Genomic DNA, 27,452 nt, shown 5'->3' with positions numbered 1-27,452 from the left:
AAACCACCGGGTATGAAATCAAAACTACTTCAACAGCCACAAAGAAACCAAAAAAGTATATATTATAGCTGTCAATTGAACGTCGAGCGTGAAGCTTGTCTATGAAAATCAATCAAATTCATCAACAGATCGGACTGTTATTGAGTTTCTTAAAAGAAATACTCGGTTCCCGATTAAAGATATTGTTAGTTGTTACACACTTTAGACATATATTGATAAAATGATAACAATAACGGAAGATTTGATGAGCACAATCGTGCGATACAGTCTATATGCTGGAGCAGTCTTCCAAGTGATCTGCCTGGCTGCCTGTATCACTTTACCTGAAAACTCGAATGACTACAGTTCCAACAAGGTATGGGTAAAAACGCCAATCAAATATTTTTTTAATCTTTTGAAGACGCGGGTGACTGGATGTGCTTCGCCTCTGTTTTGTTTTAATACATCAATAAAAGAAATATCTATTATTGACATGGTCTACTTATTGTTTAGGAATATCATGTATTCTTATAGCAATAACTAGTTACACTGAATACTTTAATGTTAAAAATACATACAGCCAGTACTTAATTCACATTTTTAATGTAGAAATAAAAAAAAACGTATGCTACACCAATTTTGTTGTAGATAATTAAAGATATTACTTACTTATATTATTCAATTATTATTATTAAGTAAATTATATAAATATCAAATTATTATTAAATTATGAAAACTAAACAGGATTACAGAAACAACAATGCAATAATGGGTGGTGGAAGTAGGTGGATTTTTCCATAAACAATCTTGCTTCAGCGTCCCAACACAACCTACTGAAGAAACCCGGAAATATATGAAACCCTTTACGCCATAGGTTTTCATTTGTTTCCACGGTACAGTATATTGTGTTATGTTTTAAATCTCAATTAAAAAATGGCAATGGATAAATTCCGGCGACTGCCATTATTTTTCAATGCTATTTATTAAGGTTTTTTTACGATAGGGAGTAAGTACTGCAGTGGCGCACTCAGGATTTAATATTGGGGGGGGCCCAAGGAGGAGAATATATATTAGTCCCATAGGCTCTTTTTCTTCATATATTTACTTACTTAATTATTTTTACATATTTTCATAATACACGGTGGTATATTTGTACAGTTTCTCGTAGTTTTTATTAAATTGGAGGCATAGTGGTTGTAACCGTTGTTATCAGCGACTGGCGGATTGAAAGTGACTAACAGTGACCATGCTGGACATGTGCGCCTAGTATGCTAAAACATTACTCAAATAATATCGGCTGTGCTACCCGCTTGGTCTAGAGAGCTACAATATTTATGCCGAATTCCACTGAAAAAAAATGTTCTTTTGATTTACACCACCACCGACTGTAGTAGTGGGTGTAGTCGTTCTTTTCGCTGAATGTTTCTCGTCGATTTTTGGTTTTTTTTATTGAGGTTCCCAAATATTAATTGAAGATTTTTGTCTATTGCACTCGGTGTACCTACACCATGGCCCCCACATCCTGAAACGGGCCCTCAGGCTAGGATATTTGGCGGGTCCCCTACCTACCGCTAAGACTAAAGGCAGTGTGAAACACTACATTAAGGTGACGCATCAGTGAAACGGCAAATAATTTTCAACTGTAGGCGCGACGAAATTTTGGACTCGCTCGCATTCAGTGAGAGAACGTCGAGCTAAAAACACGTCACTTTGCTTCGTGATGGCGACGGGCCAATTAATTCTTAATTTGTGCAAATATGACTAAAAACGTTACCCATTTACTTTAAAAAGAAAACATGTCAATGAATATATTATTATTGTTACTAATAGAACAATAAACAGAACATAAAATGGACGTATGTTGGATTTATATGACAAATAATATTTCGTTTGACGGGCGTCATTTGCTCCCGCGACCCGCAATCCGCGCATCACCTAGCAACGATCTTTTTAGACTGTGCCTCAACTGATGTACGGCCTTAACGTTTTTCAAATTGTATCTACTTATACAGTGAACTATTGGCGATTTTTAATAAATCTACTTTAATAATGGAGCTGTCGAGTATCGACACATAATAATCAGAAAATATATTGCACAATTATATAATTTAAAATGTTCATGCCCATGAAGTATAATAGCGCAGGTGACTTTTTTTTACTATTAAAGCTAATTTCTGATGTGTTTATCTCACGTATCTGGTCAACCCGATACGCCGGGCCCCCAGGCTATAGCCCCGTCAGCCCTCCCCAGCCATGACCTACACCACTCCGGAATTCGGGTGGACACCGAGAATTTTTTGACAGTTCCATTAGGGATTGGGTTTCTAAAAAAACCCGACATTAGTGTTTCGAAATTTTTGTGTTAGAAATTAAAATCTAACAAATTTTTCCAAAAAGGGTGCTGAAGAATAATTGAGGCGTGTAATTTCAAAAAGCGATAAGTCCACATTTGGTCAAAATCGAGAACAAAATACGCACATATTCTTTGTATAATTTTACACAATATGAATAGGGTAAATGCACTGGTATCCGGACAGTTAACTATTTTCTCACCTTATTTTCGATATCTTTTCCATTTTTAGAAGAAAACAAAATATGTTATGATTTATAAATGTTTACATATATATTCTTTTGGTTTATAAATATTTTAAAAATCTATATTTAGGTAAATTATTATCATATTTCTCATGTTAAGAAAAATGGTTGGTTTTTTTAGTCTCCGGACACACAATCTTAGTTTCCGGACGTACTATTTTTAGTGGTCGGACAGATTATTTCATATAGAAAATAAGACAAGTTTTGGTGTTAAAAAAATATTTTTTCACCTTTAAACAATTTTAGTTAATACAGCGATGCAATAAAAGCAGAAATAGTTCACAATGAGCACTCAAGCAACTGCTAACTTGGAAAAAAAAACATATTTTTATTTATTCAATGTGTTTCTTTCATATAGTTCTGTCGAAGTAATTTTGAGTGCAAATTGAGCAAAGCAAAATGAAATAAAAAACTGAACTTCATAAGTCAAATGGTAAAACTAATAAACATCTCAAGTGAGTTGACCAAATTTTGACATTATATTTTATTACATCCAAAAAATCTCAAACTGTGTAACTTTTGTTTGTGTACTATAATATGCAAAGCAGGCTTACAAAAAAAAACATACTTGAGAACTGCTGGCAACTAAATTATTGCCATTGATAATTTTAAAAAGGTTCAACACTTCAGTCACCATAATTATATTTCCAAACACACTAAAATAAATTTCAATACTAATCCTAATCCCTTCTCTGACGAAAAATAAATGTTTTAAAGTGCTATTTTCAATCATAAATATAAAAGAGAACTAAGTGTAAAAAATCCATGCTTGAATCAAGCACTCTTCAGTAGTTTTACAGAGAAAAAAATGCTTCAGTGCTATACCCCCAACCCAATAGCCTGGATATGTGACTTAATGTCTAAACACCTACAAACCCGGAACCGGGGTACAAAATCTTTTAGTGATGCTTCACTATAAGATAACATAGACATTGTCCTGCATTTAAGGTGAAACCAACGAACACATCCATCACAGCCAATGTTCTTTAATAAACCATCCTCAACATCACTTTCTAATTCATCAGAACAATTTTGGCAAATCGCCTTTTTCGTTTTCCTTTTTTTTATTTTTTTATTTGTCTTCTCTTTTCTAAGGAAGACCTTTCATCTTTTATGAATTGCTGTACTGTTGTCACCCTTCACTTTTTCTTCTATGATCTTCCTCCACGCTTCCGAAGAAATGGCGCTTGGTGCTTTGACAGTGTCTTATTATTCTATTTTTACTCCCAAATTGAGTAGGTTTGGGGTAAAAAAGATGAGATTTTAATGTTAAATTGCTCACACTTGATGAACTGGTGCTTGCATTTGACGTACTCGAACCAGCTATTGGAGATAATTGTGTAAATACATAATAATTAATTAGAAAATAGCTTTGTCCGGTCATTCAATATTGAATTTTAGTCGCCGGACAGCAGGATCAAAATTATAAAATCGTGTCCGAAAACTAAAAATATTTACAATTCTATGTTTGTCCTTTTCTAACTTGTATAAAACCAAGCAAGCCTCGATGTGATACTGTACACACACAAATACTCAATGTCTCTTATAAATTCAGTGCCCGGACACTGCGTCCGACAACTAAAAAAAGATAAAATTTTGCACTTTAGTTGCCGGACACCAAATATTTAACTAAATTTAACAAAATACATTATTTTTATCATTGAATAATATACAAGAACATATTACTGAATAATATGAAACATCTTTGAAGCGAATAAATGAAATAATCATAGTTTTAACGTACTTTTTGTATCCTTCGTTCACTAATTATTTTTTAAGAAATCGAATATTTTTTTTGTTGAGTCAGCATGTGCACCACTACTAATGTAATACTATAGAATGAATTCATTTGTGCGTGACAAATATAATTTTATTGGTCAAGGAACAATACAGGCACAATATGTGAGTCATCCTTCATATGAAACTCTCATACTTTGCTTATTTTCGTTATATTTGTACAAAACTGTCCGTATACTGAAGCTGTCCGGGGACTAATGCAGTTACCCTATATCTATAAATTTAAAAATGCGATATAACCATATGAAAAAAAATATTTTAAGTCTCAATTTATTACAAAACGCGCCAAGTCCGTTTTTCATATTATTTAAAGCTTGTCAAGTCAACCAATAAGGGAACGTTCAATATTGAAAAGGGCGTCTCGCATGCTGTAGCATCTGGTAAACTTAAAACTAAATGACAGTGCCATGGAAATATGTGCCTTATGCGGGATAAATTAAAAAGTTAGGTAAAAGTAGCGCTAAGTCCAATTTTATTTTGCCTATATTTATTACATTTAAGAGTTTATCGGCTGAAACAAATTGCCATTTGGTTCTAATTTCGACATAGAATACAACGGAAAAAAAAATCTCACGTTAAAACAAATAATTGTAGCTAGAAACATAAAAACGTTGTTTCCCGAAAATATTGAATTGTGGACTTGTCGCTTTTTGTAATTAGACACCTCAATTACAAATCATTTTTTTGTCGTGTTTCTATTTGTCTAAGCCCAAGGTACTTATAGTTTATTGCCTTTCAATTTCAATGTTTAAAATCATTCTGATAATTTTCATGTTTGGGGGGTGCCAGGGCCCCTTGGCCGCCCCCCCTGGGTGCGCCACTGAAGTACTGTATCTTTGCCAAATTTAATAATTCTCTTTCCTCGCATGAGAGCGAGAATTTAACAAACTCCGAATGATTGTCCCTCGTAGAAATCTGTTAGCAATATTCGATCGACCCAATTGTAGATGGGACAGATAGACGTAGATTCCTAAGAAGACAGAGATTTCATTTACATAATATGAAATTTTCTGCTTTAGGGCGCAGACAGTGATGAATGCAGCTCAGAACAATCATCTCCAGGAAGGCGGCCACACCATCGCCCCCGTAAACAAGATAAGAAGAAACGCCGCTAGCCCAAGCATTTGTGATTCATCACAAACTAAATGGAAATTTTATGATTATAGGTCTTGTGATTTTTTTAATATTTAAATAGAGACCCTCCTAAGTGGTAGTTTTTTCCCCCGCAAGAATTAAGTAATTGTTTTATTTATAAATGATTTTAACGTTTTAAAGTTCGTGGGCGGATATGGCCCGGCGTACAGTGCCGGCTATACAAAAAACGCGAACTTATTCGTCTGTCTTTGAAGAAAGAATGCCAGTCTCTGGCGTTTGTTTTGAATAATTTAAAATAATTCATTGTTCACATGCATAGAAAAGTACATCATTTGAAGAAGTTAAAGAAGAACCTACTTCTATAGTAATCCAATCTCATTGATAGCAGTCAATAAATAATGTATGTATGTAAGTTGCACATTTTAATTAATAAAATAGTCACAAATCTTATCATAATACAAAATAATTTAAGATGATTATTTTGTTGTAATGACTTGGTTGATATCAATTTGTTATTTGTAATAGTATTTACTTCAACCAAAAGTGTGTATCTATAAAATATCCCAGGCATTGCTATAAAAATATTAATAGCTAAGTGTTTGTAGATGAAATTACAGCTTTCCGAAAATGAATAGGTACAGCATTCATTGTACATAGTTTATTTGTCTAATTGATGAACCTACCATGTTTGCACTTATAATTTTGTCCATTTGAATCAATGACATTAATATGGACGAATCATCTGGAAAAGAAAATGACACTCACTTTATTGTCGGGTTTGCCGAATGGCATAATCTGTTCTAACGCCATTACAATAAAGGTGATATTGCTATAAATTCCTGATGCTTTTTGTTGGGTCTGCCGAATGGTTCGGTTCGAACAGGTTCGCTCAAACGAACATTGATACTAGAAACACTGTTCTAACGCCGTTATAATAAAGGTCATATTGCTATAAATTCCCGATCCGTGATATCGCATAATGGAAATTGCGTGACGTCTACCTATACATGCGAATGCGTGAATTTACTTGCTAGCTACTGTATTGAGTGCGTCGTCCATTAATAATGTCATTGATTTGAATAGAAAGATTTATATTTGTTGATTAGGCGCTTTTTACTATTCAATTTTAACATAATAACTGATCAATTTGCTGTGACATGTGTGAATCAAACAGATATACAGTAAAAATAAAACAATGATTCGTTTCGTCGATGGTGTGCGTGCGGTGTTTACCCCTACTAGTGCTACTAATTATCTGGCGGCCGATGTACTCATAGCGCCTACGACGGTATACGTATTTGTACGCATACAATCCACGAACCGAATCATTGTATTATTTTTACTGTACCTACCTATGTATTAAGTTTAATTTAATTAGATTTAGGTATTTCTATTTTTATTGTTGTGAAAATATTTTTTATATGCTAAATAATGTGACGTTATGTAAATGTATTAAATATATAACTAAAAAAATGGATGTAAAGTTCATTAGATGTGAAATAAATAAATTGAATGAATAGTTCAATAGAATAACAATAACTATTTATTTACATAAATACAAAATTTTATCAACTACGATTTAGAATTATAATATAGCCATCAATAGGTCTATATATGCCAGTTACAGTGGTGGTTTTAGCCATGTGGATATCCAAGGCAGTAACAGATTTTGAGGCCCCCTTGCCAACTTTGTCTATCTGTTAAACCACCGTTGAGTGTTATAAATAAAGCAATAGTTATGTGGCCAAGATTTTTTTACACTTTGATTATTTATGGTTTGATTGATGTTTTTATACTTGGATTGTGAAAAATACATTTTTAAGATTTTCTTACTGTATGTTCCCACTGGTTAGTTATACACAGTGTGGTTTAGTTTTTTCGCTGCGCTCATAGAGACGTTCTTAAAAACGAATTTTATACATTGCCCACCTTCAGTTTGGGCAAACCCGATATAAAATCTCATTGACTGAAAACCATTCCATACTAACCGGTTGATTCCTAATTGGCTTGATACCAATACGCCGACCAATGAATGGCTGCGAATGCTTTACGAACCATCAAAAAATGTGTATGCATCAAATCTATGTGAATTTAGCTTATAATACATGCAATAATTTTATTTATTATAAATAGGAGTCAACAAAGTATGAATGAAACTTTTTCAACGGCAATCTGTAGTCGTAAATACTGAATTTTTTTTCTCCTCACCCTGAAGCGCAATGAAAATATGACACATCCCCAGATTACACCACTGGAGCCAGATCAACTACACCTGTAGTAAATAACTATTTATTATGCCAAAGTCAAACACAGAATGATGTAAATTGTAAACAATACCATGATCATATTGTGTCTGCAGGCGCTATTTATGCAAAAGAAGAAACTTTACTTCTGTATAATATCTGGTCATGCTTATAGTGCGAAATCTTTGCGGTGATAGGCGGCGGCTTGGAGAACTACACCCCTCCTCTCGCGTTTCAGTACTTACAATACTTCGAAATCGAAAACCATAGACAAGATACAACACGAGCGCCGCTGCCTGGTCTCACGTTAGAGATTTCGCAGTCTAGCCTGGAATTTGAGAAATTTCAAAGACATGTTTTTTAGGTCGTCCGACGCCAAAGATTTTACAACTTCTTTGGCTTTTTCCTGTAACTTTTAAAGCTATTTCAGTGTCGAATAGTGCCAGATTTAACGCATTAATCTAGATGCATTTCCAACATGCTAGATGCCTTCTGGAGCTTGTCACAAAAACTGGCAAAAATATTACTTCACCCTGTCACACCCTTCTATTGGGGCATAGGGCAAGTACAAGGTCACGCCAATTCTGAGATCTGCAGCACATAGATCGCTTTTGTAGCACCGCTGCATGGTGATGGAGGGCTGGACACGGAGACGGAAAATCATTAGGAAAGTATTCACAACATGTTAGATGTTTCCAGATTTGTGACTTTGAACACTAGATAGAGTAGTAAAACACAAGTAAACATATTAGGTTGGGTTTTATTTTTTACATTTACAGTTGTACATCAGTTATTGAACTCCTCGGGTTTATCTTCGTTTGACAGATTTTTATTCTCAATAATAATTGATTTGTACACATTCAATCACTTCTTATAAACATTTGTAAACATTGCAGGGTTCTCAATAAAAGCTATATCCGTTATTGTGTCCATTATAATAGTCTCCTGCAACATCATAGCCAATATCGTAGTCGGAGTATTGGGGGGACTTGTAAACTGAAAAATATAACAATAATAATATTTGTTTAATGTATACATTTTGTTGACAAAAGTAGTTATAGTTACATAATGTAACTGCGCATCTATTCTATACACAAGGCTGCTATTGAGGCCGCACGGCCGCAGCCATACAATTTTTTTTAAATAATATATTATTAATTTCTTTTATTTTGTTAACTGTCAATTCATGGTGGAACTGCATTGTATTGTTGTTTTAATTTAATAAAACGCAATTTTTTTGTAGTACTTATTCCACTTTTAATCAATAAATTAGGACCGGTTTCGTCCGCCTCAGAGGGACATTTTCAACTGAACAGTCTCTCGTCGGACTATAGCGTCCTGGGTCCCAAGTTCGAATCCTGGGTCTGGCAAGTACACATATTGTTTTTCAATTTGTGTATGAGTCAGAGTATGGACCTAATAGGTTGAGCAAGTGGCTGACATTCATTTCTCGTAAAAACAAAATCTGTTAATACAAACCTCCACTCTGTGTAGGCCCGTATGATCTTATCGTATGTGGCCGGAATTTTTTTTTATTATAAATAAAATTATGAGATTTATGTCGAGATGCGTCACTACAACTAAAGTGGGGGGTAAGATCAGGTAAACACGCATGTTTGAATATGTACCGAACCGAAAAAAACGATATTTTTTTTCAGTTCGGTTCAGGTATCCGTGCTTGAAATGTTGGCAAACAATAGCACTACAACTGCATGACGATTTTGCCGTGCCACTGTTATGCCGTGTCCACACTGGCAACAAATTTCTTGACACGGCATTAGGTTTACCAACATCTAGTTTAGTTCTATGTTGACACGATGTACCTATATAACAGCACATTTTTACCATTCTTTTATTAACTCGTTTTCTTGTTTGTCCATTACAAATCTTGCAATCGATTTTTAACTAACTTCCCGACTAGCTAGACATTTGAAACTTTTAGAATATATCAGAACACGGTGACAATGCATTCTTTTAATACTTTTAACCATCATTAAGCAGAATCGAATTCATTTTCAGTTATTTCTGTTTTGTATGGAAAGTTAGTTCGGAAAAATCCGCAAGGTGGCGCTTCGATTGAATTCAATGCTTGCACTTTTGCGTTCGACGATTTTGAATAAAGAATTAACTCACTTTCTTGTTTTTTGTTTGTTTTTTACTTCATATCAAGTACAAGTTTTAAAAATCTCATAGATGAAAATTTCTTATAATTATTGCTCTCTTTATTACGCATTTTCTTTGATCAATTAAGTTTATGGGATAATTCATCAAAAAAAAGTTTTTATTAATACATAGAATTGTCAAGCTTATATGATTCTACAGAATTTAAAAACGTGGTATGTAAAAAGTTCTTTTTATCTTGTAATTATTTTATTTTGGTTTACAAAAACTTAAAAATAAAAAATATATAACTATAGCTGGAAAGTGAGATTTCTTACGAATGGGAGCTGGCGATGCGTAGACGACTTTCTTGGCGAGGACTGGCAGCACGGGTTTTGAGATAACAGGGGCGTGATGGTGCAAGTTCGGTCCAGACTTGGAAACAACGGCGTTGAAGCCGTGGACGGGATCGGCAGTGTAGTCGACAGTTCTCACTGAGCCATCTGGCTCCACAAGAGAATATTGACCTATCATCATAAAATACATACGAGTATAATTATTATCATCCTTAATGTTATCTATCTTCTATCACTCACATAGAATGTATTTGAACGGGTATTGGAAAAGGGTTAACATTCCAGTTACCCTAGTTGCTGGGAAAACAAAAAAAAAACTGTTTTCTGATGAAACTACATATACGTTTTTTTAAGAAACTTGAGTTCAATTACTCAATAGTTTATTAAATATTGTTAATTGAAGGTGCTGGAATGTTATCATTTTCCACTAAATGCTTTCGCAGTGGGTAAAATATCATTAATAATAACAAAACATACTTATTAATGAATCAAAACTACAAAAAATAATACAAAATACAATCGGTTCTATTCATCATTATCACTGTCTCCAGTGTAGGTGGTAGTAGTCAAAGGGTAATATTTCCGGAATATTATCCTTTTTCTACTCATGTAAAATTTAATGGTCGATTTTTACAATGGAGTGAGGCTGGAATATTCCCCGTTTTACACTCAATAGAAAGAGTACCTATACAAAATGGCTATCAGTTCGCGACCCGAGAACTACATGGTTCTAAGTGAACAAGTGCAGCAAAAAAGTTATGGGCTGTTGAAGTTTTGAACGCTTGTATTTTGTTAATTGTAAATGTTTTCAATTATATTTTTGATTGAATATATCAATGATGGTACTACTATGTTGTAAGTTGTAACTATCAATAAAACTAAGTTAAAACTAGTTTTTAATGGTAAATTTTATATATCATAAATTCAGTTAGAACTTTGTCCACCTGAAACTCAAACCATTCACCTTTACTACAAGGTTCTAACTGAAATTTGTATGGAAATCCTGGTGATTCAGGACACATAGTTTCACTTTTCATGTTAAAATAAATAAAATTCTTGAAAGTTATCTAATATAATATTTTTTCCGGAGAAAATGTATGGAAATTGTTGGAAAAATGGGAAATTCGGAAAAACTTAAATATTTTTTTCTAATTTTTGTTTAATACCATTTTAAAATGAAAATTATGTTGAAAATATAATTAATAAAAATACAAAACTAATGTTGATGCAACTAGCCCAATGTTTATTGTTCAATTTCAACTGGCTTGTTGTCTTCAACTACATCAGATACATGTGTTGTAATTGTGTATACAAGATTGTTGTTACTAATGGCTGAGGGAATATTGTGTAAAAATTCTTCTACTATATTATTCGCTTCAGTTTTAGAATAAACTTCAAGCCAGCAAGAGACATATCTTTCAGATCCATCGTAACATCATAATGATATTGTATAATTAATATACTAAATCTCTATAGTGTGGGAATTCTCAGGAATAGGGATTTTAGAATACAACATAACCATTTCTTCACCTCATCTACTGAGATTTGAAACATCTCAAACATTTATATCACTTTCAGGAAACCAAAAGCATTAAATCAATGAATGAAATAGCCTTAAAATACTCTCAATATTTAGACATTATTATTAAAAAAAGGTTAAAGAATAAGTGTACAATGTTCGCTCGACATTCACAGTGTTAAAATAATCAATTATGTAGGTATTGAAATTAACGGTTTGTGAATATGTAACTGTAACGTCGTTTGTAACGAAATTTAAAAAAATAACGATAATATAATTAAATCTTACTTACGTTTCATAATATTATTATTCATCTATTAGTGAGTTCACAATTTACTGTTGATATCAAATATCACGAAAAAAATTTTTGAGGTTATGTATCTCGAAGCTATAGTAATTTATGTAAATACTCGTGGTTTATTGATACACGACATGAAGTCTAAATAATAAATTTAAAATACAAAACAACAAGATTTTACTCTTCATATTGCAATTTTAACCATTTTAATAACTTTAAATGTATTCACAACCACGAAATCTCAAAGCACATAGAACTTTGTAGAACGACGGATCTTTTTAGATTATGATAGAACTCTCTAGTACCACAGATATTTTCTAAAGTGCACATAGAACTCGGTAGTATTGGGGTTTAATGAAAAAATATAAGAAATATTGACGTCATATTGATATATTATGTAGATAATGTGACTTGGAAGATTGCCTCATTATTACTTTAGTTTGGCCAAAAAACGACACTTAGAACCTTGTAGTTCTCGGGTCACGAGTTGATTTTATCATAATTTTGGAATATTATCCTTTTTCCACTTACCCGTTCATTTGAATAAAAATGTGATCGACTCTTATTAGCGATTTGACTGACGCTGATAGTCAGCTGTTTGTGGTAGTCGCTGCACCATGATAGGCGCACTTCTGACTTGAACAACTTTTAATAAATTATGACGAATTGGATACTGTACCTTTAACCACATCCCCATCTCTCGTTTCGTGTTGAGATTTCACGTCGCCCGTTGAATGGTCCGCTACTCCGTAATTAAAGGCATATTTCGGATGATCCTAGAAAATGAAAATAAGCTGGAAATTATGTGCGGTACGACAACTGTTGCCCCTGTGACTGTGTTCAATGGGATAAATGTAGTGCATTTAAAAATGAAGCCGATGTTTTTTATTTCAGTTCTCACTACACACAGATTCTTTATTGAGATGTTGGCATTGGTTAGGTACTCGTACTTACCGCGTTGATGACTTTGATTATTTATACTTACATCTTAATGTTCTATAACATACATTGTTAAAACAAATCTGACCTTCACAATAAATAATTTAAATCTCACCATTACTAAAAAAAACAATCAGTCTGTACCCACACACCTTCCTGTCTTGCTTAATTAGCAAAACAGTTGTCGCTATTCTTATGTAGTAGCTATTATACACGTTTGACTCCGTATCTAATTTTATTATATTATAAATTTATTGTTTCCTCAAACGTTTATCTAACTTATTCTTTACGTGGATCTAATAAAGATTCAAAGATAACCCAATCAGTCAAAGACGTGCTTGCTCATAAATGGTAATCTCAATTTTAAATCGAGGATGCGAAGATCCTTCCGTCGTCAGCCCACCGCCATCGCCGTGTCACGTCAATTACTGCAACAGTCTGCTAAATCTACCAGAAAATGGTGGAAAGGGGATAAACGTCGAAAAAATCTGTGATGTATAGTTATTGATTTTTTATTAAATGGAGGGGAATTATATTATATCAATGTAATCTGTCGAATGCGACTCGCTACGAAGTTCTATATTATATTATCCATAGTTAGCCGGTTCCACTGATGTCACCGCTCGTACGCCGTATATTGTAGGCAGTAACGTCCCGTGGGGGTAGGCAGATTGAGCGAGGAGAATCATGTGGAATATATATACATACCTATTATTATTTTAAAAATTCAGCTCCCTGGTTTTGTTGGGTTCGCGATGTCTAGTTTACTTCCGTTGCCCTTCGACGTCCTCGGTGACCAGAAACGACACGTGCACATTTATGAATTACAGTCTTAGTTATTAACCAGTACGCACGGAAGTTGCGTTGGTCGTCGAAATTCTTTTAAAAGTATAGTAGTAAAGTAAGTAAGTAAAAGTGTCGATGGGTTACACCCTCCTCTTACAGAGCGTCCCACCTACCACTCCGGTCCACGATTTTAGTCTGTATCGAAGCGTCACGCCGTCATCGATTATCGATTTAATAATGCCTAAACCTTCGCGATCTCAAACTAAACATATCATTACAGTAGAACATATTTCTTAGATATTGGAGTCATGAAAGGATGATAAAAAATACTGTATGAAAAATGTGGCGGCAATTTTTGGCGCTGCCTAGGGGCGGCATGTTGTGTAGGGACGTCACTGATTGTAGGTACTACTATGGAAAAATACTATATGTTTTGGTCGTAGCGATGAAGTTGGCTTTGACCGTTGGCGTTGGTGGTGTGCTCACTTACGAGTTCCTGCAACATGTTGCACCCATAAGTGGTTACAGTGTGCGCTTGGCGTAACGGTACATACTGATTATTATGACCACCTGTGTCATCCACGCCGCATACATTTTTTGTAATATCACCACGACAGATAATAAATATTATTATGCCCATTCGTTGAAATAGTTTGTGGTTTTCTTTGTTAGTGCGGGTAGGCAGACGGCCCCCTTGTGTGCGCGCCTGTGTATGTTATCTAGGCTCGCTGAACAATTATTAATACACCGAGTTCAAGTACATAGTATACCAACATCAGCCCTGGATTTACTATAGACCGCTAGCGCTATGGCAGTGGCGAGAAAAGAATTTCCTAGATTGCCTGGGATTAGAAATTACTTAAATCTTTACATATAGGTAACGAATGTCCAAAATTAGCAATATCTTACGCAAATAAATGAATAATCAAAACATATATTAATTTTTAAATAAAAATAATCATATCCAGGGCTTTTTTGTCATGTAACGCGCTGGTACGGCATTCCGCCACCTTTTTCACGGTATTTTTAATGTTTCAAAAGCAATTAAATGAAACAATCGTCGCGCTTACATAGAATAAGTTAATTTTCCTGAATCTTCTCATATGAAAAGACATATCCTGAAAAACTATCGCGTTTGATGCATTGGATTCTATTAGGAACCATTTCTTAAGTGAATGTGAACGCGAATTTTCGCAAATGAATCTAATTATTACCCCAATAAGAGCTTCGTTGAAGACCAAAACAGTTTCGGCACTTTTGTTCATCAAACTCGTCGGACCACCTTTGACAATTTTCGATCCTTCAGAATACATTGATCGGTGGTTACTCAGTTGACGAGAATTGGACTGAACTTTGAAAATCACCATGGCCCCCACAAAGGGGGGCTGACAGGTCTCTAGCCTGGGGTAATCGACCAGGTAAGTGAGATAAACGCACATCACAAATTTGCTCTAATCGTTAATATATATAAATAAAAAGGATTTTAAGTTATACACATTTATATTTTTATAAAAATCGATGTTTTTTAAAATAGATAAAAAAAATATTAATACTATGAATTAGTCAAAAATCTCTAAGGCGAAGCTTAGAAAACGTAATAAACTAAATTTTATTAATAAATATGACCATAAAATACATGTACTACTAAGATGGGGTCCTGCGACAAATTCACATTTTTTACAATTGAAAGCTTATTTTTGACTTAAAATACAAAATATTTTTTTTTCCAATGTTTTCAGATACATAATTTATTAATTAATACAGTTGAAATTGTAAATTATCAAAAAAATGTCTCATATTGCAAGCTTCGAATTTTTCCGCTAGATGCCTCTGGTAGGTAAAGACATTACCTTAAGGGGGAGAGGCATGCCAGCAGATAACCTAGCGGAAAAATACGCAAGCTTCGCATTAAAATAAACTTCAAATTAAATAAATTAAAATATTTTTTTATTAAAATAAATATGTTTAAATGAGACACAAGTAATTGATATTTATTTTTAAAAATAACCAATTAAGTAGGTATATGAATTTACATAATATTAAAGGAGATAATATATTTTCTAAATTTTCCACAAAATTGAAGGAGAAAAGTTAATTATTTTCTTTTAAAATGTATTAAAACAGGTCCTGGTTTGTCCGTCAGCAAATTAAAAGTACGCCACGGCAGGCCCCCAAGCTATAACAGTCAACCTCCCGACCTTATGGGGGGGGGCTATAATTTAATTAATAAATGTTAAAATATCCAAATCCATGTATCTTTTGTTCGGCTTCAAATCAAAAACTATTGGACCAATATTTATAAAACTTACACATCTTTTGCAGAGCACATTATTTGTACCAAATCAGTGGATTTAAAAAAGTCTCAAAACAATAGTATGAAGTGAGACACGGGTTGAGAAGCGCACACCGACCAAATCGACCAAATCGACCAAATTAATAATACACATCAGTATATTAATTCACCTGTCTTCCTTTTATCCGTATTTCAAGCGGGCAATCGGTAGTCTTTTATATTATAATTAAACTATCAATCAAATCACATAGGTAATTCATATGATTAACTTTTTATGAAAAGTAGGTATCTACCTTCCTACCTATCATATTTACTTGCGTTATATAAAGCACACAGTTTAAATAAAATCGTTTCGAATGAGCTAAATTAATTCATCTTCAGATAAGATTTTTCTCTTTTTTATTAAAAGTTAAACAGAACAATATATATATATAAATATCGTTGTTTGATAGTGGCTAACAATAAGTGGGTACGAAGGTCCTTGATGGAATTTGAATTAAAATCATTAGAATAAGTGGGTAATTAAATAAACTCTCAAAATTAAATGTGCGGAAAATTCCTAATAGTTTCGTGTTCAGGAACCGTACAGAAAACGTTGAACTTTAATTTATTATAATAATACAAAATGTAGGTATCAAAGAAAAAGAACTCAACTAGGTCGTAGGTACCAGCATCGTGAAAGCTTCATAAATCGCACTGCCAAATTTATAATAAATTAAATAGGTAGTAATAATATTATATTTAACCCTTTCTAAAACTGGTGTAGACAGACGGTTATCCAACACTTTACAGTACATTGGCGGTTGATAGGTTTGGAGTCGCTTGCAGAAAAATTCTGCGCGATAAACAGCTAACCAGTATTGAAAATACAACAGTTAATACGACCTCGTCATTTGCTCCGTGGATAACTGCCGCTGACAGTATTAAAATTATTGTTCTAAACTTTTTAAAATGTAAAGCAAATGTCGGGTTGTTTGAAAAATTGATAAGTATAATACAAGAGAACGTACCCAAGTGCTTAGACAAATGTTTTCTCACGTGCGCTATTTTGTAATAATTAAAAAGTGCGTTTCTTACGTAGGTGATAAAAATGACAATCTCATGGGAAAGTTATCGAAAGTGAAATTTTTATCACCTAAAACCGCGTTGTCAATATTCATCTGCCAAAGAGAGATTAATACATACATTAAATAAATCACATTAGGCACTTTTTTAAGATGATTCGGATGTTTTTAATATCCGGGCCGTTATCATTATATTTAAGCCATTGGCGATCGAAGAGACAATTTAAAGATAATGAACATGCTGCAAATCGTTATTTACCATCAACTTACTATAAATAAATTAAGTAGCTTACTAAATTATTTCATTTAAGATTGAAGGAGAGATTTTTTTATTGAAATTACCATGTTGTTTTTATAAACCTTATAAAAACACGTACTAGAGATTTTTTTATAGGACTGAGTGGGATTCTGTGCGGATAAGATAAGACCCACTCAGTTTTTTTCCTAATACGCGTCATGCTGAGTTTTTCCAAACGTATGTAAGCATACCGTCTCACTCTTCGAAAAAAACTTCTGAAAAATATTGAATTATAGAATTATAAAAAGTACCTATATAAGAGAATGTACATACTTTCTTATGATGAATAGGTATATAGTGAATACCGTCTACATAATAATATCGACTGTGTTTAGGAAAAAGGGCGTAACCCTCGATTTTTCGAAAAGTGCTTTTATTAGATATTAGCAATGTATACAACTAAATACACGTTCTATAAAAAGGAATTAAGCTGCAAATGCCGAATTATTATCTAAATTCAGGTTTTAATTGAGATTAATTAATTTTTAATTTATGGAAAAAAGCATTTATCCTCAATTTTAATGATTTATCTGTAATAACTTTTTTAAATATTATTAGATCGAAAATTAATATATTACACCAAATCATCAATCATCATGCACCCAATGTCTGTGCCTATTTAAAAAAAAACTATTAAACTAAAATCACTCAAAAAACGTTTTTTGCCTCTCCTGTAAAATTTATTCTGTGAGGGTTACGCCCTTTTTTCTAAACACGGGCGATATGATGAAGGTAAAGTATGATTTTCTTTTATTCTCATGGAAAAATGACAAATTAAAAGGTCTCGCATCTTATCTGTTTCATGTCTTAATATTAGACTAAATCGTGATTAAATTTAAACTGTGCATAATTATAAATTTATTTATATTTGAATTCAACAAAAATTCTTTGTATAGCGACTAATAAATGTTTTTTTTTGTAAGTTAAGTAACAACGTAAATTCTTTTAATGTTCTAGGTAATGAATATTATCTTATATTTTTATTTACAGTTAAAAACAATTTCATATTAATGCTTTTCAAATCCGTTTGCATTGTATACGTTATATTTTAACTTTGCCTGTGGAGGATGAAAAAAATATGAAAACTCAAAACTACATACTTCTACATTAGATCTACCGAAAAAACACGGCATATGATGACCAGGCATGAAAACATATTCTTGAATCTAAATGCATCCGATCTATACTGGACTGTGAAACCAATGATACCAACAATAATTGTTGGTAAAATTATTTAAAAACATCTAAAAATTAAAAAAGCGGCCCATATTTATTTGTGTTATATTTTTAATTCGAGATGCGTTTACAAAGGTTCCTGATTTTTCGTGCATGTCTTGTATTCAGTGATTCGATTTTATAACTGTACATTATTCATTTTATTAATACATCAATTTACACTATCATACATACTTATCAACATAAGCAATCAATTTTTCCTTATTCAAGTATAAGTTAGTAGTAGTATATTTAATAAGGTCTTAATAAAATAACCAGCAGAATAAAAATATTTTTCTAAGTATAATGTCTAGGTAGATAAATCGTTTCATACTTACAATGAAATGTTGAATACATCGTTAATTTTAGAACTAATAAAAAAGTATGGGAAACATAATTATAACTTAATGTGTCAATTTTATTTTCTTAATAATATTAATCAAAACAAATAATTCAATGACACGACGATCTGCATGATGTAGTTATCTGTTTATTGTTTCTGTTTTTATGCGTTACCTACATGTTAATATTGATCCATATAAATAAATTAATGAATACTTACATAATAATCCACATAATGGTCTGAATATCCAGGCTTTGCCAAAACATCACACCCTATTAAACTCAAACTAACAACCACGAAAGTAAATATCGAAACCATGTTTAAGTATTGTACTTAGAAATAAACCACAAATAAAGGTTTTATCTCCCGTAAAAAATAACAAGCACTACTGATATATTTGTTTAATTAGGATAGATTAATCTTTGCTTGAAATATCCTCGTGATTTTATTATCCCTGTGGTCGTAATAAAATAATAAAAATATAAGAATCCTTGTAGTAGTTGTGACTGAACTCGGGTTGCGATTGGTAAAATGTTTTTGTGGTTTGCATTTATAAGTGGCCTTATTTTGAGGCTTCGGGTACGGAAAACTTGGACCGAGGAGGGGCAGAGGAAAACCTTTGACTATGAACCCCACCACTCTGAACCCCGCGTCACTCAAGACGTAATGTATTACATCGCGCTGAGTGAACTGTGACTACGGAAAGATACTAAACGATTCCAAATTAAAATAAAGTCTACCTGTAGAAGTTTATTTAGTTTACCAATTCGACATATTGCTTCTGTAAAAAGTAATACTTTTACGGGGTATTGATTTTATTTAAGGCGAATCCTCTATCTACCAGAGACACCTAGAGCAAAAATACGAATCTTGCAGTTTGAGACATTTTTTGATAATTTACAATTTAAACTGTATTAATTAATAAATATGTATCTTTGTAGCCAAGATAAACTGCTTCCTATAATTTTCATGTAGGCTATCAATGCTCACGGTTAAAAATATATACTTACAACATTCTTAGAATCTATACTCATCTTTTTATTAAATGAATGTGCAGAATGTATACTTGGTACCTACTAGTATCAAATATGACACTAGATATTCCTTTTGAGATATAATGAGAGAACTTGTTTCTCGTATCTCGAGATTTTTTTTTGTGAAATGTCCAGATTCTCATTTTTTTCACTGCATGTGAACATTCAGTACAATCCGTAAGATCTACAAAATATTAATACAAATAACCGCTTTTTGAAATGTTACCAAACAACTGGGTTATTTGTGGGCATCGAGGAGTCTTTTTCTCTTTCTACACTATCCAACTACCTTGGATCTCCCAACCATCCTTTTTACTTCTGCTTTATTGAATAAAGCTGGTGTCTTCCATCCTAGAGACATGGCCTGTAGAGATTGTACAATACATACCTTTCTCCCCGCGTGCCATCTTCGTCGCATCCGGCTCCGATTACCCTTCTCATAACATATCCAGCTTCCGTTCTCCTTTTTATTAGGCCAAGCATTCTGATCCATAGATCGCAGTCTGGTGAGGATATTATATAGTTTGATTTTAGTTTTCTTTTAGATGAGTGATTGCTCTGGAGATTATCTTTAAACCGTAGTAGAATTTCCCTGTCAGAGTACTTATTCGACCAACTTTTTCTACTTGGTTTTCCCTCCACCACCCGCCACGTTTCCACACCCGTTATGCAGGCGTATACCGTGGCGTAACGAATGCTAGGCGCTTTTCAAATTTGTGGCGAAAGTGTCCCAGGAACAACTTCCCAAGACCTTGGTTGGCGTGCACTAGAGTGTGCGTGATCAACTTTTTCTACTAAAGAAAAAAATGTTCAGCATTAAGTACTTACTTAATGCTTACTTACTTATGTAGTTTTTTTATTTATGTAAAGTATTAACCCACGATGGCTGCGTGGCTTAAGCGCCGGTCTATAGTGTTAAGGGTCCCAGGTTCGAATCCTGGGTCTGGCAAGTACACATATTGTTTTTTAATTTGTGTATGAGTCAGAGTATGGACCTAATAGGTTGAGCAAGTGGCTGACATCCATTTCTCGTAAAAATAAAATCTGTTAATACAAACCCCCACTCTATGGAGGCCCATGTGATCCTATTAAGATCGGACATGGTTGAAAGAATTTAACAACATTTAAAAAATCCCAAATGATTGCCAGAAAATCGTAATATTTATCAGTCATCGACATCATATCAGACAAAAAAAGCTAAAGCTATTATTAGTATTGAACTGTATACTAGCCGTGTTATGATTCAAAACTTGTTTTAAAATTAGAACGACCATCGATATTCTTCCCTTGAAATGAGGCGTGAAAAGCCATCGGTTAAAATAGAAATTAAAATTAAAAATAACACACTTAGCACAGATGGAAACAGTGTTGCACAAGTGCAAAAATAATAATCAGGACAATGACTACTGTTCTGAGAACGGTCTGGGAAAACTTCTCACGCCCCGCCACGCTAAGGGCATTCAAATAAAATAAAATATATTATAAATTGCCATACAAACTCCCGGCTATTTAACACCTCACTACGAAAGTTTCGACACCGACATTATAATAATAGGTATTATACAATAGAATTTTTATATTGCTGTGTAACATTTTGTCGAGAAATATATGATGACAAGAGAGTTGCAGACATCAAGATACAATAAGAACTTACTCACTTCAAAGTAGTGCAATAAACAAAATCATCATCTTCTTTGGGTTCATATTTTGTCAAACTGTTTTTAACTGATTTTCTTTAGTATACTATGGACATGGATATAAAAAATTATTACTTCAAACTTTCACAACATGATATTTAATTCTATTTTTCTTGGTCATGCACTCATGGCTGAGGATCGTGACCACATTTGAATTTCGCCATCTTTTGAGCGACCAAGACTTTCCATCCTTCTCGATCATCCGCTTCTCTCAGGGCAGAATATTTAATTAAATAGTTTTAATTAATATATTGATCAACAGTGAACAGTCTGACCAGCGTTATGCTTATGTTAAACAGATATAATTGTAAGAATTTGTAAAACGACGCCCTCCAAACTCTTTTTCACGAAATTGGATTCCACTATAAATTCACGAAATATACATAATAATTTTAATGCATTAATTATTTAGAAGGTAAGGGAACGCACCAAGCAGTATATCATTACACTGAGAGTGAAGAGGCGACGTTTGACCTGGCTCGGCCACGTGCTGCGGATGCCAGAAGAGAAACTCAACCTGGCTTGCACGTTCTTCAAGCCGACCGGATTCCGGCGTCCTGGAAGGCCGCTAAATACCATCTATAGAGTGTATACGGCGGAGCTACGGGATGCTGGTTTGGCCTCGAACGAAGCAGGAAGACTGGCGAGGGACTGGGATTCTTGGAGGCGCTGCGTGGTGTCTATATGCTCCGACTAAGGGGCGGACATGGAAGAAGAATAAGAAGAATTATTTACCCTCCCAATTGGTATCACGATTGGTACGTTAGTTCTACGATATAAGAGGATATATTAATTATAACTTATTGTTACCTACATTTTTATATAATAAAATCAAAGACACGCATTCTTGAAATTGATTATAAATTCAAACGGTAGTAGGTGCCTATCAATAAAGTAGTGACGCCTATAATAACGCTTAAAACATTTAATACGTGAACTATTATATTACGCATTATACACATTATTTTTGAGCCACTACCCATATAAGAATAATAGTTTTGGTTTTGTGACCCATTTTTATTTAAATTAATAATCGAAGTTGAGAACTTATTTTTAGTTCCAAAGGTTTCAAAGTGTTGTTTGTAAGTACATTTTTAATGCATATGCTATTTATTTTCTTATTATTTAAAATCTTCTGTCACCCACTTAATATACCATGTGACTCATATATTATCTTCTGATAGACGTATATGTCACATCATATTTAAATATGAAGCGCCTAGTTTCAAAAGCCCCTAAAACGGTTTTTGAAAATTTTTGAGTTAGATATGTATTTAGATGGATATTTTTGTTACCTATATGATGGCCAAAGATTGAACTTTAAAAAACGCAAAAAAACTGTCAATATGTATGATCAAAAATTAGGGTAAAATTCAAAACCCGCTAAAATGGTTGGGTGTACTTTTCAAATACCCTTAAAATGGAAAGCCAAAATACCCTTTAGAATGTAACGAATTAAAAAATAAATACATAAAGTTCACAGATTTAATAGATATGATTTTTTCTTATTTTTCTCAAAACTAACTAAAATCGTTTTTCTCGTTTTTCTCAGAACTACCTAAAATCGTTTTAGGGGCTTTTGAAACTAGGCGCTTCATATCATCTTTGTATTTTAAAAATCTGAATTCATGAAACAGTAAACTAGAATAAATTTAGTTTTAAAACTCTTTTAGATGTTTACTGCATCCCGCATATTGTAGGTATTATGCAAAAATACTTCAGAAGAACTTAGACATTCTACGATTGTGGATTACAGTCATATTAGGACGTCTCCCTTGGAATTTTGAATACTTCGAGTTTCAGACAATTGAAGGATTCACACTAGTGTATTTTTACCCATTTTTTCATAATTAAGTAAATATTTAAAAAAAAATCCTGGAATTAAAATTTAGATAAGTTTCATCTGTGTTCAATTCTCCTCGACGACCATTCTCAATACACGGCTAGTACAAATTTAGATATTATTATATTTCACCGCAAACAAAAAAATGTATAACTGTATAGACGTTGTATACAACAAATTTCGCCAAGATTTAAATAGTGTTACAAACTGCCTAAGATAATAATATGTAGCAAATGCTAGGTAAATATGGCCTTATTTTCAACAGAATCCGTAAGTAAAAGTCACCACATCCCCCTATAAGAACAGTTATTATTTGGGGAATTCTCATTCAGATTTTCTTTATTCTTTCTTGATCAAGTCAAATTTATTTATTTTACATATAATGAACATAACAAATTATAAATTCAAAGCGTTCACGACATGACATAAAATAAGTGTTAATAATTTTTAAAAATAAAAATACAGAGAATAAGTAATAAATGACAAAATTTGTAGCTAAATAAAGATCCCTTCTAAATTTTAAGCTACAGTATGTAAGCATCCCTAAGAGAAAATCAGTCGGATAGAGCCACGGATAATATCCATACAGCCGAAAGTAAAGGAGTCTTAAAAATTTCTTTTGGACTCTCTCCACAATAAGGCCGTACTTCAACTGATGCGGGGCCCAAACCCACTCTCAAGTCTGCTTCTAACTCAAGTCTGCTTCTAACTAACCTCGTATTGTCCTACCTAGTGATAAGTTATGTGTAACTTATAATACAAATTTTTGTAAATTTATGAAATGACGGCTAATTTTATCAAAAGTGACTAATCAAAATTCTGAGTCATTGAGAAAGCAATTAGGATTGAAGTAGGTACTGCAGCTATATTTCTGCGGAAAAATCAGAATTGAAGGAATTCCTATTTTCGCGTGATTGTTATTCTCGTTTTCTCACGATTTAGCGATTTTTTCAAAAGGCAAACATTAATTGATAGGTAGTTTGTTTTTACGGTGTTCTGTTGCGGCACTATCTGAGAAACAAAAGACTGCGGTGCGGTTACTTCACCTCGTCTCTGCGTTGCTCATTTTTTGATTGACCGAATAACAATCGCGCCATTTGTATCACATATTACCATGCATAATATTCACACGGAATGCTAATATTTGACTCGATTGTCAGCAACACTGCATTCTCTCTGTCTATGTATTTACAATATTTATATTGCTTACATAAAATTACATAATATCTGTCAACTTAACTGCCTCCAATATACATAACGATATTCTAAAACAATCTCTTAGTTTACAAGAGCGTACTACAGTGAAACGGCAAATAATTTTCTACAGTAGGTGCGACGAAATTTCTCACTAGTCGCCAATCGGAGACCGACAGTCGAGGTGTCCGCACTCGATTTGTTTTGTCATGGCGTCGGATGAAAATATTCTTAAATCATGTAAAGATTACTAAAAAACTTTACGTATGTACTTAAAAATGAAAATATGTCAATGAATATACTATTTTTATTAGTAATATAACAATAAACATAACATTAAATGGACGCATGTTGGATTTTTATGACAGATTATATTTCGTTCGGCACGCGTCACTTTCACAATCCGCGCATCGCCTAGCCACGATCTTTTTAGGCCATGCCTCAACTGAAGTAGGTATATAGCCTTAACTCTTCCCATCAGTAAGTACGACATTGTAATGTTTTAACTAAAAATCTTTAAGTATGTAGTTACTTGTTACTATCTGTATTCTAATGTCGTCGTCATCTTAATATTAAGTCCCAAAATCAATGCTCAATAAATTGGCACATTCTAATTTCAACTGTTCTCTGCTACGGATCGCTATGTTTCAGCTCATTGATGGCTCGGAAGCCCGTCTCCTCTTTACCAATTAGGATGTGGATATGGAGAGGATGAATCTATTTAAACTGTTTTTTTCGTCGGGCGGGTTCTTGCCTCCTCCGAGAACTTCCTCCATATCCCCTTATATATCCTCTATGTGTCTGCACGAAGGCTCTAGCACAGTGGTTCTCACGTGAAATTTAACTGTGGCCGCACAATTGACATTGACAGTTCTATGGAAACGTCTGGTGGCCGCTTATTATGTATTATTATTCTCTTATTTATAGACAAGTCCATTTAATAAAAGACATTTGAACATTTTAGTACATAATATATATTTATTTAAAAATAATGCAAATGGAAATTCCTCAATACTTTTTTTCCAATGGAAGCCGCATGGCTGCTTCTAAGTTTACAGTCAACTGACTTCGATATTTGTTTTTTATGAAGTGCATTACACTGAATGATTTTTCACAGTATACAGTAGTAGGAAAAATCGACAATTTTAATAAAGCAATCATTGCCAATTCTGAATTGACTTGATTCTTGGTCAACGTATAACTTTGACCAAAATTTTTCAACCGGTATTATTAAAATGGTTTTTAAGTATTTGGCCACGACTCATTTCCATTGACGCCTTCTAACCATCGAAGTTTTGGTCTATCAGACGAATTTCGACCGTCCTGTTATATGGCCCACCCATCAGAGTATACAAGTTTAACAAATGCGAAGTTACATTATCCTTGAAAGAGGTTGTAGAGGTCCAGGTTATGTCGTATACGCCATTCTTCTCCTTTCAGTATGAGCTTAAGTAAAATTATTAATATACTTACCTATTCGAGTAACAGAATAAGGCAAAAGCTCCCGGCATGAAGGTACTACTATTATTAATAACAAAATATCAAGAAAATCACACATAACCTTGTGATAACGAAAATAAATAAATTTATTCACCCAACGTAGTGACAAATACGATGAGTGAAATGTGAGAACTACTTATAAACACGAGTGTTTTATTTTTCATTTATTTAAGCTATTGGTTCGTATAAGAGCATGTAGCTTTAACAATATGTTGTGTCAAATTAATATTCTTCTGATTTGCATTTGAAAACAAATAAGTCTAGACCTACAAAATATGACTGATAGGTATATAATATGATAAACAAACAAACATAATATACATGGACCCCGGGTAAAATTTCCATCGAGGTCAGTCGGATAATGATGCCAATAGTATGGCTTTATTTCTCTACGAAATGCATTAAGTAACTTACAAATAGTCCAGCGTGTGAACAATATTAAAGCCATTTTCATAAAGTCTCGCTGTTTAATTTTATTTGTCTTATTGTCTATTTTTTACAATGGCTACAACATATTGTTTATTCAATGCCACTAAGAATTATTTATTGGTGCTTTAACAAATGGGACAGAATTATTTAATATCTCTTTATTAAATAATTACATCGTTGCCATTTTTAAACAAAAATTATGCGAGTCTAATTTTAGATTAATAAATGACCTTTATAATACTTATTGTATGAGTAAATATTAAATGAATTAATTCAGATGTATAACGCTTTGTTCTGAGTATCTGAAAATTAATGATAAATCAGATTTGTTATGTAATTATCTAAGCATTTCATTATCATACTAAGTTAAATAATATAATTTACTTATATGATCATGACTTACTTTTATACATACCTACTTACATCATAACACTAATAGATTATTCATTTACGGATACTTTTAATAAAATACAAATAAGTACTTACTCACATATAAAATGATGACATTTTTTTGAGTTTAATAAGCATTCAATTATGTAAGAACTTACAACTTTTCTCAAATTACGGCATGCATAGGTAAATATGTAAGTGTAGGTACTACCCAACGTTTTATATTTTATGCCCCAGTCAATATTCATAATAATGACAATTATTCAGATTACATCTGAGAGATATGGATAAACCATAAAATGCGTACCTACGCCTAATAAAAAATATATATTGGTTTTGATTATTTAAATAATTTTAACCACGGATATTTTTTATTTATATGCTCGCACCATATTATTTATTATCTATCCTTTTTAAACTTTTTAGTTAAGTACATAAGATAAAA

The 27,452-nt window shown here is 33.0% G+C and overlaps 2 protein-coding genes across 2 annotated transcripts; one reads left to right on the top strand and one right to left on the bottom strand.

The window, feature by feature from the left end:
• Positions 1-97: 97 nt before the first annotated feature.
• On the top strand, positions 98-7,001 carry LOC147068615 (protein anon-73B1). Its single transcript, XM_085951974.1, has 2 exons — positions 98-355; positions 5,391-7,001. The coding sequence occupies exons 1-2, from the start codon at positions 221-223 to the stop codon at positions 5,484-5,486; spliced, it is 231 nt and encodes a 76-aa protein (XP_085808100.1). The 5' UTR covers positions 98-220; the 3' UTR covers positions 5,487-7,001.
• Positions 7,002-8,450: 1,449 nt separating this feature from the next.
• Positions 8,451-19,445, bottom strand: LOC147068614 (larval cuticle protein A2B-like). The gene is made up of 4 exons (XM_085952209.1): positions 19,140-19,445; positions 12,662-12,758; positions 10,148-10,336; positions 8,451-8,705 (listed from the first exon to the last, which is right to left on the bottom strand). Exons 1-4 carry the CDS (start codon positions 19,236-19,238, stop codon positions 8,611-8,613), a joined length of 480 nt encoding a protein of 159 aa, XP_085808335.1. The 5' UTR covers positions 19,239-19,445; the 3' UTR covers positions 8,451-8,610.
• Between the last annotated feature and the right edge of the window lie 8,007 nt (positions 19,446-27,452).

This window comes from Rhyacophila brunnea, unplaced genomic scaffold (assembly GCF_057557595.1).
Source record: "Rhyacophila brunnea isolate RB1 unplaced genomic scaffold, BYU_Rbru_1.0 scaffold_3, whole genome shotgun sequence".
NCBI lineage: Eukaryota > Metazoa > Arthropoda > Insecta > Trichoptera > Rhyacophilidae > Rhyacophila > Rhyacophila brunnea.
Note: the sequence above shows the minus strand (reverse complement) of the source record. Positions and strands in the feature narration are given on the sequence as shown.

What these genes read in the sequence shown, in the direction of transcription:
- LOC147068615 (XM_085951974.1), top strand. Translation starts at nt 221, where the DNA reads ATGATAACAATAACGGAAGATTTGATGAGCACAATCGTGCGATACAGT. An exon ending in ATGACTACAGTTCCAACAAG is followed by an intron (nt 356 to 5,390) that starts GTATGGGTAAAA and finishes TTTCTGCTTTAG; the next exon opens with GGCGCAGACAGTGATGAATG.
- LOC147068614 (XM_085952209.1), bottom strand. Translation starts at nt 19,238, where the DNA reads ATGGTTTCGATATTTACTTTCGTGGTTGTTAGTTTGAGTTTAATAGGG. An exon ending in ACCATTATGTGGATTATTAT is followed by an intron (nt 12,759 to 19,139) that starts GTAAGTATTCAT and finishes TTCATTTTCTAG; the next exon opens with GATCATCCGAAATATGCCTT. An exon ending in CGCATCGCCAGCTCCCATTC is followed by an intron (nt 8,706 to 10,147) that starts GTAAGAAATCTC and finishes TATATTTTTCAG; the next exon opens with TTTACAAGTCCCCCCAATAC.